Source organism: Meriones unguiculatus, chromosome X (assembly GCF_030254825.1).
Source record: "Meriones unguiculatus strain TT.TT164.6M chromosome X, Bangor_MerUng_6.1, whole genome shotgun sequence".
In the NCBI taxonomy this organism is placed as follows: domain Eukaryota; kingdom Metazoa; phylum Chordata; class Mammalia; order Rodentia; family Muridae; genus Meriones; species Meriones unguiculatus.
The window spans coordinates 30,814,890-30,833,608 of NC_083369.1; the positions used below are offsets into that span (position 1 = coordinate 30,814,890).

An 18,719-nucleotide genomic window follows, 5' to 3' on the forward strand; every position below is an offset into this window, starting at 1 on the left:
AAGCAAGAGTCTTTCACAGGTCGTCTGTAGTAGGCTCCTGTTCTGCTCCCTTTCTTCTCCTGCTTCGGATGTCTATCTTGTTTGCCCTTCTTAATGAGGATTGAGCATCTTCTCTAGGGTCATCCTTGTTGTTTAGCTTCTTTAGGAGTATAGATGTTAGTATGTTTATCATATATTATATGTCTGATGACCACTTATGAGTGAGTATATATACCATGTGTGTCTTTCTGCTTTTGGGTTACCTCACTGAAGATGATCTTTTCTATTTCTCACCATTTGCATGAATATTTTATGGTTTCCTTGTTTTTAATTGCTAAGTAGTATTCCATTGTGTAAACATACCCCATTCCTCCATTGAATGGCATCTAGGTTGTTTCCAGACCAAGAACCATGCATGGAGAGGACCTAATACCCTTGCTTAGAGGTAACCCATAGACTCAGTCTCCAAGTAGGTTCCCTAGTAAAAGATGCAGGGGCTGTCTCCTGTATGAACTCAGTATCAAGCTCTCTTATCACCTCCTCCTGGGGAGGGGTGCAGCCTTGCCAGACCACAGAGGAAAACAATGCAACGAGTCCTGCTGAAAACTGATAGGCTAGGGTCAGATAGAAGGGGAGGATGACCTCCCCTATCATTGGACAAGGGGAGGAGCATAGGGGGAGGAGAGGGAAAGAGGGTAGAATTAGGAAGAGACAAGGGAGGAGGCCACAGCCAGGATACAAAGTGAACAAACTGTAATAAATAATAATTAAAAAAAACTTAAAATAAAAGAGTTTGGATCTTTTAATAAAAAGTTTATAGAATAGAAAACAGGGAGTATATAGGCAGATTATCCAAATATGAAGCCAGCAATCCTGGCCATGTATACAACATGTAAGATATGGGAGGATTTGGAATTTTTGAGAATGGCAGATAATTAACACAAAACATTACATATTAAACAACAATTAGCAACTACAGACCTTCATATTTTGACTCCTTTATGTAATCTTGAGAAACTCCATGGTAATTGATAGAATTATGTTTTCATTTCTTAGTAATGCTGAAGTGATAATGATGGAAATATTTAATTTGTTGAGTATACAAGGACAACGAGGTACTTTCTGAGGATTCCACATGGACTTCCATATTTAATCCTCAATCTTATCAGAGAAAAAAACCAATATCATTATTTTCCATATTTTATTATAGTCCACTTGAAGGTGAGTTAAAATAATGTTCTTCAGGATCCTCCTATATAGTTGTGGTAGTTTGAAAAAGAATGGCTCCAATAAGTTCATAGATCTGAATATTGGTCACCAGGACTGTTGCTCTTTGCAATGAATAAGAAGTATGGCCTTGTTGGAGGAAGTCTGCCACTAGTGGTGCACATTGATGTTTCAAAATCCCATTCCAAGCACAGAGTCTCTGTTTTATTGCTATCTATATATCTAGATGTAGAACTTACAGCTGCTTCTTCAGCACCATGTCAGCTATGCCACCATGTTCCCTGACATGATGATAATGGATTTAATCGCTGAAACTGTAAGCAAGCCCAAATTAAACACTAGGACTTCCCCTAACAGTGGACTATGGAAGAGGGATAGGAGAAAGAAGAGGAAGGAAGGATGGGATCCAGAGGAGATGAGGGAGGGGACTACAACCAGGAAACAAAGTGAATAAATTGTAAATAACACTAACACTACTACTACTACTATCACTACTACTACTACTAATAATAATAATAATAATAATACCACAAAACAAAATGCAACAAAAAAAACCCACCAAACAAAAATGTTCCATTGGTCATGGTGTCTTTTCACGGCAATAGAACACTGACTAAATCAATGCGAAAATCCAAAGCTATCTGACTATATTTTACAAGGTAGAGTACCAGTCTAACCTCATGGCATGAATGCTAAAGAATTGCATAAACACATGGATGTCTCAAAGCACAAGTATATAAGCAGTACATAAGAATGTAGTGGCCTGCAGAACAGAATCTGCTACATTTGCATATTTGTAGTGTTTTCAGAGGCTGAAGGACAAAAAAAAAAAGCAAGGATGGAGAAAATATACTCAGTGAACTAAGTAAATGGTGAGCTTAGGCATAACAAACCCAAACAGGAAATGCCTTCAAACTGCTCAACTGTTAAGTTCTACTACAAGAACATCCAAACGTGGTCATTGCTTTAGGACTTGGGAAGACAGACAGCAATATTTTCAAGTGCAACACTATTTGATTGGCAAACCCTGGTAGAGAGAAGTGATCAGAGGAAATGAAATGAAGAAGAGCCATTTCCCTGGTCTAAGAGTCCAGACACCATGGGCCCCTAACACTCTCCACATACGTCAGCAAGTAGGGTGTGCCAGGACCAGGAAAATTCCTCTCCAACAGTCAGACATGGGATCTATTCTGCCCCACTGAGGGCAGCTTGTTGATTTCTTGGCAGCATTCCCACCACTGAAGCCACAGTTCTGCTGTTCACCCCATGGAGACCAGTGGAATTGCACAGATCTTGGATCCATGATGGCACAGTCCAGATGAGTCTTCGCCTGGTGGGCCTGTGGGCCTCTGTCCAGTTCCCTACTGAGACCCAGATATTGCCACCCATGACCAGCCCACCTGGGTACTTGTGCAGCTGGGTGTGTCCACATCCCAAACTGCACCTGCCTACTGCCCTTCAAGGCAATTGCACATGCCTGCCCCTTACCTTCCATGAACATGCCTGCTGACAGGCCTTAACACTAGCCTACCCCCATGTCAGCTCAAGCTCACATGCATGAGCCCTGCATTTAAAGTCACTCACCCCAGCACTTGAGCCACATCCCTCAAGACAACTGTACTAATACCCTCCTTTCCTTAGCTACATCTGAATCTGCAGCAGCCATTCTTGAGCCACTGGACTTCTCTCACCTTCCTGTAGACTACTTCAGACTACAGAGACAGGTGGACCCAATCTTCAGTACAGTCTCAAGGAATAAAAAGTCAAGGATACAAACAACCACATGTCTAAAAGCCAGTGTAAGAATACAATAAAATAAAGCCAAGAAAAACTCTGGCATGAACTCAGTGGCTGGCTCTTGGATCACCTTCTCCTGAGAGGAGGGCAGCCTTACCAGGCCACAGAGGAAGACAATGCAGCCAGTCCTGATGACACCTGATAGGCTAGGGTCAGAAGGAAGGGGAGGAGGACCTACCTATCAGTTGACTCGGGGGGGGACATGGGAGGAGATGAGGAAGGGAGGGTGGGACTGGAAGGGAATGAGGGAAGGAGCTACAGCTGGGATACAAAGTGAATAAACTGTAATTAACTAAAAATAAATTGTTTAAAAAATAAAAATAAATACAGGTTTAAACAATTACACACACACAAAAATAAAATAAAATAAAATAAAACCAAGACATAATGGTTTCAACACAGTCCACCAAAATCAATATATATTCTAATGTAGCAGAAACACTGGGCAATGATCTTAAATTTATGATTATGCAACTAGTAGAGGCATATAAAGAGGAAACAAACAAACAAATAAAGGCCATCGTGGAAAGACAGAAATCCACAATCAAACAGGTAAAGGAAATGATTAATAACATGCAAGACATAAAAACAGAATTAGAATCAATAAAGAAAACACAAACAAAATTAGAATCAATAAAAAAACCCCTGGAGATGGCAAACTTAGTGAAGAGATCAGGAACTGCAGAGGTAAGCATCACAAACAGAAAAGAGTTGGATGAGAGAATATCAGGCACTTGAAGATAAAATTGAAGAAATCGATATATAAAAACTGAAAATGTTTTGACATACAACATCCAAGAAATCAAGAACACCATGAAAAGATGAAACTTAAAATAATAGGAATAGATGAAAGAGAAGATCCTAGGCTCCAAAGTCCAGAAAATATTATCAATAAAATCATAGCAGAGAATTTCCCCAACTTTAAGAAACAGATGCTCTTAAACAAGAAGCACACAGAACACCAAAAAGACTATACCATAAAAGAAATTCCTCTTGCCACATAATAATCAAAACACTAAATATATAAAACAAAGAAAATATATTAAAAGTGGCATAGGAAAAAGGCCAAGCAATATATAAAGACAGGCCAAATAGAGTCACACCAGACTTCTAAATAGACTATGAAATCCAGAAGGGTCTGGGCAGATATCATGCAGACAATGAGAGACCATAGATGCTAACCCAGAATATTATAACCAGCAAAATCAACATAGATGGAGAAAAAAATATTCCATGGCATAACTAAACACAGCAACCCAAACCTTCAGAAGACAGTAAAAGGAAAACTCTCATGCAACAAGATCAACTACACCCAAGAACACATAAGATAAAGAAACCTTCACAACCTTCACAATAAAGCAAAAGAAAACAAGCACACAAACACACAATCACCACAAACACCATAAAAGGAACTAACAATTATTGGTCCCTAGTATCTATCAACATCAATGGATTCAACTCCCCAATAAAAAAGACACAGACTATCATAATGGTTGCAGAAACAGGATCCAGCATTCTGCTGCATTAAAAAACCATACCTCTGCAAGAAAGGTAGACATACTTCAGAGTAAAGGGCTGGAAAAAAAGTTTTTCCAAGCAAACAGAGCTAAGAAGCAACCTGTAGTAGCCATCCTAATATTCAATAAAATAGCCTTTCAACCAAAAGTAATCAAAAGAGATGGGAGAGACACTTCATTCTTAAAAATCCACCACCAGAACATCACAATCATGAACTTCTATGCCTCAAACACAAGGGCTCTTGCATTTGTCAAAGAAATATTTTTACATGTAAATCAAACATTGATACCAACAAATTAATAGAGGGAGACTTTAGCACCCCATTCTCATTAAGGGACAGATCATCAAGACAGAAGCAAAATAGAGAAATAATGATATTTACAGAGGTCTTAATCATATAGACCTAACAGATGTCTACAAAACATTCACCTAAACACAAAAGAGTATACCTAATTCCCAGCACCTCATGGAACCTTCTCCGAAACTGACCTTATCTTTGATCACAAAGAAAGCATTAACAGATACAAAGAGATTGAAATAACATTTGTATCATATCAAAATACTATGGTCTAAAACTAGACCTCAACAATAGCAAAAGACTTACACATGCATGGAAACTGAACAACACTCTACATAATGACAGCTGTGTCAGAGAAGAAATAAAGAAATTAAAGACTTCCTAGAATTCAATGAAAATGAAGAGTCAACATACCCAAACTTATGGAACATAATGAAATCTGTGCTAAGAGGAAAGTTCATAGCACTAAGTGCCTTCATAAAGATATCTCAGATGTCTCAAACAAGCAATTCAATGGTCAACCTTAAAGCCCTAGGGGAAAAGAATAAAGAAGCAGATACACCTAAGAGGAGAAGATGGCTGAAAGTCAAATTCAGGGATGAAAACAATAAATTAGAAACAAAGAAAGAAATTCAAGGAATCAACTAAATCAAGAGCTTGTTCTTAGAGAAAATCAACAAGATAGACAAACCTTTAGCCAGACTAACAGGCAGAGAGACACTATTCAAATCAACAGAATCAGAAATAAAAAGAGGGACATAATGATAGACAATGAAGAAATCTAAACAATCACTAGGTGTTATTTCAAAAAGACTATACCCAACAAAATTCTATGCAGCTACAGTCAGCATGATACCATAACCTCACAAACACCCAACAAAGAGAATTTCAGACCAATCACTCTTATGAACATTGACAAAAAATACTCAGTAAAATATATGCAAACCGAATCCAGGAAAACATCAAAGATATCATCCACTATGACAAAGTAGGCTTCATCCCAGGCATGCTGGGGTAGTCAGTATATAGAAATCCACCAATGTAATCCACCATCTAAACAAAGTGAAAGAAAAAAAAATATGAACATCTCTTAGATGCATTTGACAATATCCAAAATCCCTTCATGTTTAAAGTGTTGGAGAGAGCAGGGATACAAGGTTCATTCTTAAACATAGTAAAAAAAAAAACCATATAGAGTAAGATTATAGCCAATATGAAACTTAAATCAATCCTACTGAAATTATGGACAAGGCAAGGCTGCACCCCTCTCTCTGTATCAGATCAACATAGTACTTGAGGTCCTAGCTAGAGCAATAAGATAAATAAAGGAGATAAAGTATATACAAATTGGAAAAGAATAAGTCAAAATATCACTACTCAAGATGATATGATAGTATATCTGCCTGACCTCAAAAATTCTACCAGAGGAAATCAGAAGATGGCTGTGGCTAGTGTGCAGCCTAGCTGAAGGAGAGAGGTCCTGCACCAAGTCCTAGCACCGGTGACCCCCCTGGCCCCTGGCAGAGAAACCCCAGCTCAGGATTGGGACTGAGAAGTCCCAACCCCTGCTGGCACCCCCGAGAGCGCTGCCATAAGCTTGCCCTAGCGGAGGGGAAGTTCAGAGGGGTAGGACAGAGAGTCAGCCTGCCACAGGACACAGCACACACTCTCCAGCTCAACCAGCTGACCCAGGCAGAGAAACCTGAGTTCTGGATCTGAGGACACTCAGCCCTAACTGGTACTTCTGCTTCTGGCAGAGAGATCTGGGCCCTGGATCTGGGATGGAGAATACTCAACCCAACTCTTTCCCATGATATCCCGGGACCAGCTAACATAACCCCTCCTGGCAGAGGGAAAGGACAGAGAGGCGGCACACAGGACAGGTGGACACCGACTCCTGCTGCCCCAGTGCCACAGAGCTGACTGTTAGCCTACCCGCACATTTTCCTCAGCAGGACCAAATCGAAGAGTAGAGAGCAAGGGGGACCCCTGTGCAGTCCAACTTGTCCTGCAAGGGAGTGAGTGAGCCTTCTAGGGAGAGTTTGCCCCAGACCAAGGGCCTCTCCACACAAGCAACCAGACAAGATCCCTGCCCCCCCACCCCTAGTGTGGCATCATAGGGATTCTTGGGATAGCAACCCCAACGCTGAAACTTCAGCCTTGTGGGTCCACCAGTGTAATCCAGGTAAACAATCCCAGGATCCCAGGCATAACTGCATACTAGATTGTCCTGTAGGCCACTGCAATAGTCAGAGAATCCGTGCATGCACACTGTGCCCTCTAAAAGCACATGTGAATAGCGCCAGCGCCACATTCCTTACTTAGGCAAAACTGAAACCACAACGCATACTCACAAACAGGCGAACCTCTCTCTCACATTCCTGAAAAAACAGTCCAGAAAACAGAAAGAGACAATCATACCCTGAACTACAAACTCGAGGAACAAAGAGTGAGGGTTATAAATAACCAGATGGCTAAATGCAGACTTAAGAACACACCCAACAAAAATCAGGACATAATGACCTCACCAGCAACCCCCTCAAACCAATGGACACTTCAATTCACTAGATATACAAGAAAACAACCTCAAAACTATTTTTCTCCACCTATTAGAGGCCCATAAAGATGAAATGAACAAAGTCATCAGAGAAATAGCCAAAGAAATCGAGACGAACAAGGAGGAAATAAATAAAGCTCTTAGAGAAATTACCACGAAAACTGAGGCAAACAAAGAGGAAATGAAAAAAGCCTTCAAAGAAATGTTCACACAAATGAAGGCAAATAAAGAAGAAATAAACAAAGCTCTCATAGAAATACAGGCAAATACAGCCAGAGAAGTAGAGACACAATTAGTGTTATATAGAGATGAAACAGACAAAAAAACAGAAGCCGTCATTGAAAAGCAGGGCTCCACATTCAAATAGATGAAGGGAATGGTGCAAGACATGAAAACAGAATTAGAATCAATAAAGAAAACACAAATAGAGAAAACCCTGGAGCTGGAGAACATAGAGAAAAGATCAGGAACTACAAAGGTAAGCATCACCAACAGAATACAAGAGATGGAAGAAAGAATCTCAGGAGCTGAAGATACACTTGCAGAAATTGACACATCTCTCAAAGAAAAAATGAAATCAGAAAAGTTCCAAACAAAAAATATCCAAGAAATCAAGGACACCATGAAAAGACAAAACCTAAGAATAATAGGAGTAGAAGAAAAAGAAGACAACAGGCTCAAAGGTCCGGAAAATATTTTCAAGAAAATTATAGAAGAAAATTTTACCAAGTTAAAGAAAGAGATGTCCATAAACATACAAGAGGCCTACAGAACACCAAGTAGACTAGACCAGAAAAGAAATTCTTCACGTCACATCATAGTCAAAACACTGAACCTACAGAACAAAGAAAAAAATTCTAAAAGCAGCAAGGGAAAAAGGCCAAGTAACATATGAAGGTAGACCTATCAGAATCAGACCAGATTTCTCAACAGAAACTATGAAAGCCAGAAGAGCATGGAAAGAAATCATGCAGTCCTTAAGGGACCACAGATTCCAACCCAGAATAATATACCCAGCAAAATTTTCAATCAACATAGACAGAAAATTCAAAATATTCCATGAGAAAACCAAATTTAAAAAATATCTACATGGTAACCCAGCTCTACAGAAGTTACTAGAAGGGAAACTCCAAACCAAAGAAAACAACTACATCTAAGGAAACATAGGAAATAGATAACTCCACAACAAAAATCCAAAAGAATACAAGCAATGAAACTCAGCAACACCACGAACCCCCATCAAAAGTAAGTAACAATTATTGGTCACTAGTATCCATCAACATCAACAGACTCATATCTCCAATAAAAAAATACAGACTAAGAGAAAGGTTGCTGAAACAGGATCCAACATTCTGTTGCATCCAAGAAACACACCTATGCAACAAAGATAAACACTACCTCAGAGTAAAGGGCTGGAAAAATGTTTTTCAAGCAAATGGTTCCAGAAAACAAGCTGGAGTAGCCATCCTAATATCTAATAAAATAGACTTTCAACCCAAGTTAATAAAAAAAGATAAGGGGGGGCATTATATTCTCATCAAAGGAAAAATCCACCAAGAGGACATCACAATTTTGAGTATCTATGTCCCAAATACAAGAGCACCTACATTCGTAAATGAAACAATATTAATGCTTAAATTACACATTGATCCTAATACCTTAATAGTGGGAGACTTCAACCTCACCAAGGAACAGATCATTTAGACAGAAAACAAATAGGGAAATAAAAGCACTTACAGAGTCCCTAAATCAAATGGACCTAATAGACATCTACAGATCTTTTCAGCCAAACTCAAAAGAGTATACCTTCTTTTCAGCACCGCATGGAACCTTTTCCAAAATAGACCATATAGTGGGTCACAAAGCAAGCCTCAACAGATACAAAAGGATTGAAATAATCCCTTGTATACTGTCTGACCACCATGGACTAAAGCTGGACTTCAACAACAACAGAAATAACAAAAGGCCGACATACACATGGAAACTGAACAACTTGCTACTCAATGACATCTGGGATAAGGAAGAAATAAAGAAAGAAATTAAAGACTACCTAAAATTCAATGAAAATGAAGGCACAACATATCCAAATTTATGGGACACAAAGAAAGCAGTGCTCAGAGGAAAATTTATAGCTATAAGTGCCTTAAAGAAGAAATTTGTAACATCACATACAAGCACCTTAATGGCCCAACTGAAAATCCTAGGAAAAAAAAAGAAGCAGATACACGCAAGAGGAGCAGACAGTGGAAATAATCAAACTCAGGGCTAAAATCAATCAATTAGAAACAAATAAAATTATTCAAAGAATCAATGAAACAAAAAGCTGGTTCTTTGAGAAAATCAACAAGATAGACAAACACTTAGACAAACTAACTAAAAAGCAGAGAGAAACTATCCAAATCAGCAAAATCAGAAATGAAAAGGGTGACATAACTGCAGACACTGAAGAAATTCAAACAATCATTAGGTCATACTACAAAAGCCTATATGCCACAATATTTGAAAACCTAAATGAAATGGACAATTTTCTTGATAGATTCCAACTTCTAACATTAAGTTAAGATCAGGTAGAAAGACTGGATAGCCCTATATCCCACAAGGAAATTGAAGCAGTGATTAACAGTCTCCCCTCCAAAAAATGCCCTGGGCCAGATCATTTCAGCGAAGAATTCTACCAGACCTTCAAAGAAGTGCTAACACCAAATCTCCTCAAACTATTCCACAAAATAGAAACAGAAGGAACATTACCAAACTCATTCTATGAAGCAACAGTCACCTTGATACTTAAACCACACAAAGACCCAACAAAAAAAGAGAACTTCAGACCTATCTCTCTTATGAACATTGACGCAAAAATACTCAATAAAATACTTGCAAACCGAATCCAAGAATATATCAAATCTATCATCCAACATGACCAAGTAGGCTTCATCCCAGGCATGCAAGGGTGGTTCAACATATGGAAATCCATCAATGTAAACCACCACATAAACAAACTGAAGGAGAAAAACCACATGATCATCTCCTTAGATGCCAAAAAAGCATTTGAAAAAGTCCAACACCCATTCATGTTTAAAGTCTTAGAGAGATCAAGGATACAAGGCACATACTTAAACATAGTAAAGGCAATATACAATAAGCCTATAGCCAACATCAAACAAAATGGAGAGAATCTTAAATCAATCCCACTGAAATCAGGGACAAGACAAAGCTGACCACTCTCTCCATATCTCTTCAACATAGTACTCGAAGTCCTAGTCAGAGCAATAAGACAACTAAAGGAGATTAAGTGGATACAAATCAGAAAGGAAGAGGTCAAAATGTCATTATTCACAGATGATATGATAGTATACATGAGCGACTCCAAAACTTCAACCAGAGAACTCCTTCAGCTGATAAACACTTTCAGCAAAATGACAGGATAAAAAATCAACTCAAAAAAAAAATCAGAAGCCCTCCTGTATACCAAAGACAAAAGGGCTGAGAAAGAAATTAGTGAGACAACACCCTTCACAATAACCACTAATATCATAAAGTACCTTGGGGTGACACTAACCAAGCAAGTGAAAGACCTGTTTGAGAAAAACTTCAAGTCTCTGAAGAAAGAAATTAAAGAAGATATCAGAAGATAGATCGATCCCTTGTGTTCATGGATTGGTAAGATTAACATTGTGAAAATGGCCATCTTTCCAAAAGCAATCTACAGATTCAATGCAATTCCCATCAAAATACCAACTCAATTCTTTACAGACCTTGAAAAAAAGATTCTCAGCTTCATATGGAGAAACAAAAAACCCAGAATCTCTAAAACAATCCTGTACAACAACAGATCATCTGCAGGTATCTCATCCTTGATCTCAAGCTGTACTACAGAGCAATAGTAATAAAAAACTGCATGGTATTGGCATAAAAACAGAAAGGAGGATCAATGGAACCAAATTAAAGACCCAGAAATAAACCCACACACCTATGAATACTCGATATTTCCCAAAGAAGCCAAAACCATTCAATGGAAAAAAAGACAGCATATTCAACAAATGGTGCTGATCCAACTGGATGTCTACAAACAGAAAAATGAAACTAGATCCATATTAATCACCCTGCAAAAAACCAAAATCCAAGTGGATCAAAGACCTTAACATAAAACCAGATACGCTAAATCAGTTAGAAGAAAAAGTAGGGAACAGCCTAGAATTCATTGGCACAGGAGACAACTTCCTGAACAGAACAGCACAGGCTCTAAGAGCAACAATCAATAAATGGGACCTCATGAAACTGAAATGTTTCTGTAAAGCAAAGGACACTGTCATCAAAACAAAACAACTGCCTACAGATTGGGAAAGAATCTTCACCAACCCTTCATCTGACAGAGGGCCAATATCCAGTATATACAAAGAACTAAAGAAGCTGAAAAGCAGCAAACCAAGTAATCCAATTAAAAATGGGGCACAGAGCTCAACAGAGAATTCTTGACAGAAGAATATTGAATGGCAGAGAAACACTTAAAGAAATTCTCAACCTCATTAGCCATTAGGGAAATGCATATAAAAACGACCCTGAGATTTCACCTTACATCCATCAGAATGGCCAAGATGAAAAACTCAAGTGACAACACATGCTGGAGAGGTTGTTGATAAAGGGGAACCCTCCTCTACTGCTGGTGGGAATGTGAACTGGTACAACCACTTTTGAAGTCTATCTGGCGCTTCCTCAGACAATTAGGAATAGTGCTTCCTCAAGACCCAGCTATACCACTGCTAGGTATATACCCGAACTTTGCTCAAGTACACAAAAGGGATACTTGTTTAACCATGTTTATAGCAGCTTTATTTGTAATAGCCAGAACCTGGAAACAACCCAGATGTCCATCAAGGGAGGAATAAATATAGAATATGTGGTATTTTTACACAATGGAATACTATTCAGCACTCAAAAAGGAGGAAATCATGAAATTTGCAGGCAAATGGTGGGATCTAGAAAAGATCATTCTGAGTGAAGTATCCCAGAAGGAGAAAGACAAACAAGGTATATACTCACTTATATAGACCTATAGGATATGATAAACATAATGAAATCTATACACCTAAAAATCATGTTCAAGTGAGCGGACATGGGGTAAGATGATCATTCCTCGTTTAGAAAGACAGATGGGATGTGCATTGAAGGTATGACAGGAATCTACTGAAGACATCTGAAAGACTCTAACTAGCAGTGTTTTCAAAGCAGATACAAAGACTCATAACCAAACCTTCAGCAGAGTACAGAGAATCATATGAATGAAGGGATGTTAGTCTGATGGGGAAAGGATAGGAGCTCCACAAGGAGCAAATATATCTGGGCACAGGGTCTTTTCTGAGACTGACATTCAACCAAGGACCATGTATGGATATAACCTAGAACCTCTGCTCGGATGTAGCCTGTGGTAGCTCAGTAACCAATCGGTTTCCCATAGTAAGGAGAACAAGGACTATTTCTAACAGGAACTCAATGGCTGGCTCTTTGACCTCCCAACCCCCCATGGAAGGAGCAGTACTGTTAGGTAACAGAGGAGGACTTTGCAGCCAGTCCTGAAGATAACTGATAAAACAGGATCAGATGAATGGGGAGTAGGCCCCCCATCAGTGGACTTGGAAAGGGGCAGGGTGGAGATGAGGGAAAGAGGGTGGGATTGGGAAGGAATGAGGTAGCTGGATACAGCTGGGATACAGAGTTAATAAAATGTAACTGATAAGAAAAAAATTAAAAAAAAGAAAAGACCAAGATCACAAATAAAGCTGCTATGAAAAATGGTTGAGCAAAAAAAAAAAAAAGAAAGAAAAAGAAAAAAGAAAATATCATCCTGAATGAGGTAACCCAGAAGCAAAAAGACATGCCCTGTTTGTTGTTGTAAGTGGATATTATCCACATATTATAAGATAAACATACTAAATATATGGTCCTAAAGAAGCTAAATAACAAGAAGGACCCTAGGGAAGATGCCTAATTCTCCTTCAGAAGGGAAGTGAGGACAGACAGTAAAAGGAGTAGAAGAGAGGGAAAAGCTCAGGAGCTTACCACTGATGTCCTGTACAAGACTCCACCCAGCAGGGAATTCAAGCAATTCCAGAGTCTCACAGCCAAATTTTGAACATATCACTGAGAATCTTATGGTGAAGGAGGATGTAGAAGGATACAGAGGGGACAGTAACCTCACAAGGAGACCGACAAAATCAAAACAGCTGGGACAAGGGAAGATTGCAGAGACTGATGAATCAAACAAAGACCTTGCATAGAAGGGTCTTAGTCCCCAGATCAGATGACACTCATAGGAATCTCAGTCTCCATGTACTAGAGAAGAGACAGTCTCTGACATAAACTCTGTTACCTGCTCCTTGATCACTTTTCCCTGGTGGGCAACCTAGCTAGCCCACAGAGGAAGTTGATCCAGGCAGTCCTGATGGGATCTGATAGTCTAGGGCCAGACAGTAGGAGAGGAGGATATTCCCTTTCAGTGGAGTAGGGTTGAGGGGTAGGAGAGGAAGGGGGAAGTAGGATAGGACTAAGAGGAGATGTGGGAGGGGGCTATAATTAGATAAAGTGAAGAAATTGTAAATAATAATAGTAATAGTAATGAAGTATTGAAAAAAATAATATGCATGTATTTGAAACCTTTTTGGTATTTGACCAGTATTTCCCTTGTAATTCTTTTTCCAGCCCTTTACTCTGAGGTAGTGTCTTTATTGCAGAGGTAAGTTTCCTGTATGCAGCAGAATGTTGGATCCTTTTTCTACCACCATTCTGTTAGTTTGAGTCTTTTTATTGGAGAATTGAGTCCATTGATGATAGATAATAGTGACCAATGAATGTTAGTTCCTTTAATTTGTCAAGTGGTGGTGATAGCATGTTTCTATGCTTGTTTTCTTTTGATTTTTTTTTTTTTTGTAAAGTTATCTATATCCTGTGTTTTCTTGAGTGTAGTTGATTTCTTTTGATTGGAGTTTTCCTTCTAGCATCCTCTGCAGGGCTGGGTTGCTGTGTAGAAATTGTTTAAGTTTAATTTTTTCATGGAATATTTTGAATTCTCCATCTATGTTGATTGAAAGTTTTGCTGGTCATAGTAGTTTGGTTTGACATGTGTTCTCTTAAGAGGCTGCATGACATCTCTCCAGGACCTTGTGGCTTTCACTGTTTCTGTTGAGAAATCTGGTGTGATTCTGATAGGTCTTCCTTTATATGTTACTTGGCCTTTTCCCCTTACTGATTTTAATAGTTTTTCTTGGTTCTTTAGACTGTTTTGACGATTATGTAATGTGAGGAGTTTCTTTTCTGGTCTAGTGCATTTGGTGTTCTGTAAGCCTCTTGTATGTTTAGGGACATCTTTTCCTTTAAATTGGGCAATTTTTCTTCTATGATTTTCTTGAAAACATTTTCTGGACATTGGCTCCTAGAATCTTGTTTTTTATCTATTCCTATTATTCTTAGGTTTTGTCTTTTCAAGGTTTCAGTCCTGTCTTCAGCACCTGAGATTCTCTCTCCCATATATGAATTCTGTTGGTGATGCTTACCTCTGTGTCTCTTGATCTCTTTGCTAAGCTTTCCAACTCCAGGGGTTTGTGTGTTTTGAGTTTTCATTATTGATTCTAATTCTGTTTTCATGTCTTGCACCATTTCCTTCATCTGTTTGCATTTGGATTCTTGTCTGTCCATGATGGCCTCTATTTTTTTTTTTTTTTTTGTCTGTTTCCTCTTTGTTTGCCTCTATTTGTTTGGCTGTATTTGCCTGTATTTTCTTAAGAACTTTGTTCATTTTCTCTCTATTTTTTGGCAATAATTGCTTGTATTTCTTTGAGAGCTTTGTTTATTTTCTCTTTATGTGCTTCTAATAACTGGATAAGCACAGATATGAGATCATTTTCCCGTGCTTCTGATGAATTAAAATATCCATTGATGTTGGAGGTTGCTGGTAAAGCCATTATGTCCCGATATTTGTTCGATATGTTGTTACATAGGCCTCTAGTCATTGATGGTCTGTAGATTTCGCTGTTTGTTCCTGGAACCTAAACTGCAGATTGTGTATGCCTGTCTCTGCAATCTAGATGAGAGAGCTTCAATGGTTTGAGAGTGGGTGCTGTTGCAGATACAGCTAAGAAAAGAATTCCACAGGCACATATGTGTGGAATGTGTGGAATTGTGCCTTGAAGGATCAGGTGATAGTATGTGTAGATGTCTGGAATGGGGAGCATAAGGGCAGGTTGGGGTGCTGGTACAGTTCATGCGTACCATGAGCATGCACAGGGACCCTGAATGGCTCAGTGGCCCACAGACCTGTTGCAGTATTGTGCTCCAGAAGCCCAGATATGTCTGGGCTGCACCATTTTGGCTCCAGAACAGAAGCTTCAATGTTAAGAAGGTTCTTCCAGTGATTCCTATGTGGCTCATAATGGGGGTGTGGGTGGGAGTGATCCAAAGTCTGGTGGCTAATGTAGAGGGTCGCTGGATCTGAGGCTCTGTAAGCACTCACTGGCAGACTTAGGTGGAAAGCTCAGAGGGTTCAATGTTTCCTAGTTTCAGATTTGGTTCTTTTGTTGGTCTTTACAGTAGGGAGGCCCTCTATGTCTGGCTAGGCACTCCCTGCTGCTGCCTTTGCTGCAGCTGCCTCAGCAGTGCCTGTTGCCGCATGAACAAGTTCAACACTCTCAGACACCAGGGAGAGTTCACTGGGTGCCTGGATCTAATCTGTCCCAACTCAAGGGTTGTCCCCCCTAGCCCTGGAAGCCTCAAAGTCAATGCTCTGGATTCAGCTGCCTATCTATCCCTCCATCAGTTTTGGAGTTTCAGATCCTCTGCCCTTCAGATAAGGTGCTCACTGGTCGCTGACATCTTAGTACCCCCAGGATTTCCCTTGTAATAAGTAACAGTGGATATATTTTCACCTAGTTACTCTTTCTGTATTGTCTGTGGAGAAGAGTTTATTCAAGTTCCTTAGCCTAGTTTTCAAATAGGTTATTAGGTTTTTAAGAGTTGGAAGCATTCCTTATTACATTTTTTTGAGATTAACTCTTCATCAGATATATAGCTTGCAAATATTTCTCCCTTTTAAAAGTCTATATTTTCTATCTATTAATTATGAATTTCATCGTGATTACAACTTGTTAGGTATGAAATCCTTTTGGCTTCAGATTTTAGAATTTGAACTTTATAATACTCTATTGATAGCACACATAAATAATTTTAATTTATATAAAAACATGAAACAAAAATAAAAATATGAGTAGTAAAATTTATCATTTAGAAATTGATTTAAACATTACATTTAATTCATATCAATTTTTCTATTTTTTAATGTAAGAAACATTCAAATTGGTTTATAATTGTAATATTGTTTCAGTAAAAATTCTTGAATCTCAAAGTGACTCAATGTTTAGCCGTTTCACAGTGTTTTGTATAACATGTATGAAACCCTCAGTTAAATGTTCAAGACTGCACACACAAAAAATCAGAAAAATAAATATATTAAAGTTGAGTTCCATTAGAAACTTAACTTACTGAGGTTTTTCTTTTCTAAATGTTGAAAGATTCACAATTTGTGTTATGTAAATCATTTAGTAACAAGAGCTATCACTACTGAGATAACTGCTATGTAAAAGCAACATATTTAACAGAGTTCATAAGTAATAACTTGAATAGTATATTCAATGAAAAGTAAATGGTTCTTAATTACTGAGAAATCAGCAACCTACATTTTAAAGTAAATATGTTTTATTTACTATAAATAATTCTTATAGCCATGATTATAATTCTCTTACCATGAATATCTTCATAAATATTGTTAATTGAATTTTTCGGAAACACCAAAAATTCTGTCAGTTCATGCGATGGACATGAGCCAAAAAAGCTTCCAATCATTGTCACTTTCACTTTCTCTTCTACTCGTTTGTTGGCCTGGCATTTTATGACAACTGTAGGAGAAAAAATTTGTTTTAATTAATTCAGTTGTTAGGTATCATTATTATTATTGAGATAAGATAAATTTCTACAAAAATAAAACTTCATCGAGCACAATATAACTGTCATTGTGTATGGCACATACACTCTTTTAATACATCTATATAGCTATATATCATATAGAAACATCAACATTAAATAGCAGATAAAAATGGTATCCCGAAGACAAATATGTATTTATACATATATATGCATATACTAGATGATTAGAGACTATAATAGGAAGTAGAAATTTATTTCAGGAACTGATATCATCAGGTCACAAATGCAAGTGGCAGCTCTGGAAACATGAGCTTCATTTAAAATATTTGTATTTATTTCTGTAATCTCTGATCTACTTTTAAAATAACAGTAGAGTATATGCATTCAAATAATTAAATTATAAGTTCAGTAACTTTATAATAATATTTAAAATACTTCTATTTGTCTTTTCACATGTATTTTAAAATTCATACTTACAAAGACTGTTACATTTCAAATCTATAAAATCTATCATATTTGTGGTTATATACAACACTACAGTAACTTAATCTTAAATGTGATGTATCATTGTTAACTTATAGTATTAATGTTCCCTGTGTAATAATTATACATGTATTACAAGCCAATGTTTATCCTTATAAAGTATTGTTGTCAGTAGTATATTAGAATTAAAATGTTTGTATGCATAATTACTAATTACATAAAGAACATGTAATATTTGACAGTAGCACTATAATACTATTGAGTAATTTATATGGAAGTTTACATATACAAAATAATTTTCCTCAAATATATCGTTATACTTCTACTGCACAGTTTATATAATGAATATAAGTGAAAAATTAGAACCTGTATTTTAAAATATTTGAAGAACATTATAGCTGTTTAGACTCAAGAGTAATATTTTTGGTCTTATGATCCACAAAATTATCTGAGATATTTTTACAATGTTCATTATATCTATTGATATTACAAAATTAATTTTATATTTAAGTGTTTACAAATAGTATTTATATATCTTATAGATAGTATGTAAAATAAAAATAACTGTATAAAATAAGAGATAAACTAAAAGAATGCCATGGTTTGGTAAAATGTGTACATTTTTTTCTATTGATAATTAAATTCAACTTTGAGGTGTTAAGTTTGAAACTAATGAGATCAGTTTACAATTGGTGTCATGGCCTTCACAAATAGATCTTTAAGAAATTAATACTAGGAGGAGCAAGATGGTGACTCCAAAAGAACACTGCGTCTGAGGAGCAGGACAACATTTTCTGTACAGCGACCAAGAGACTGATCTCTGGGCCCTAAAACAAGAGCAATCGTGTTTCCCAGGTGAGACAAAACAAGGGGAAACAGCTAAAATGGGTAAAG

General features: G+C 37.6%; 1 protein-coding gene across 1 annotated transcript in view; it reads right to left on the minus strand.

Annotated features, from left to right (window-relative positions):
* LOC110542726 (cilia and flagella-associated protein 47-like) overlaps nt 1–18,719 on the minus strand; it is a 554,711-nt gene that overhangs the window by 40,148 nt on the left and 495,844 nt on the right. Inside the window, exon 61 of the mRNA XM_060375216.1 lies at nt 17,162–17,314. Coding sequence (XP_060231199.1) covers nt 17,162–17,314 — 153 coding nt within the window. The remainder of the gene's footprint in view (nt 1–17,161; nt 17,315–18,719) is intronic.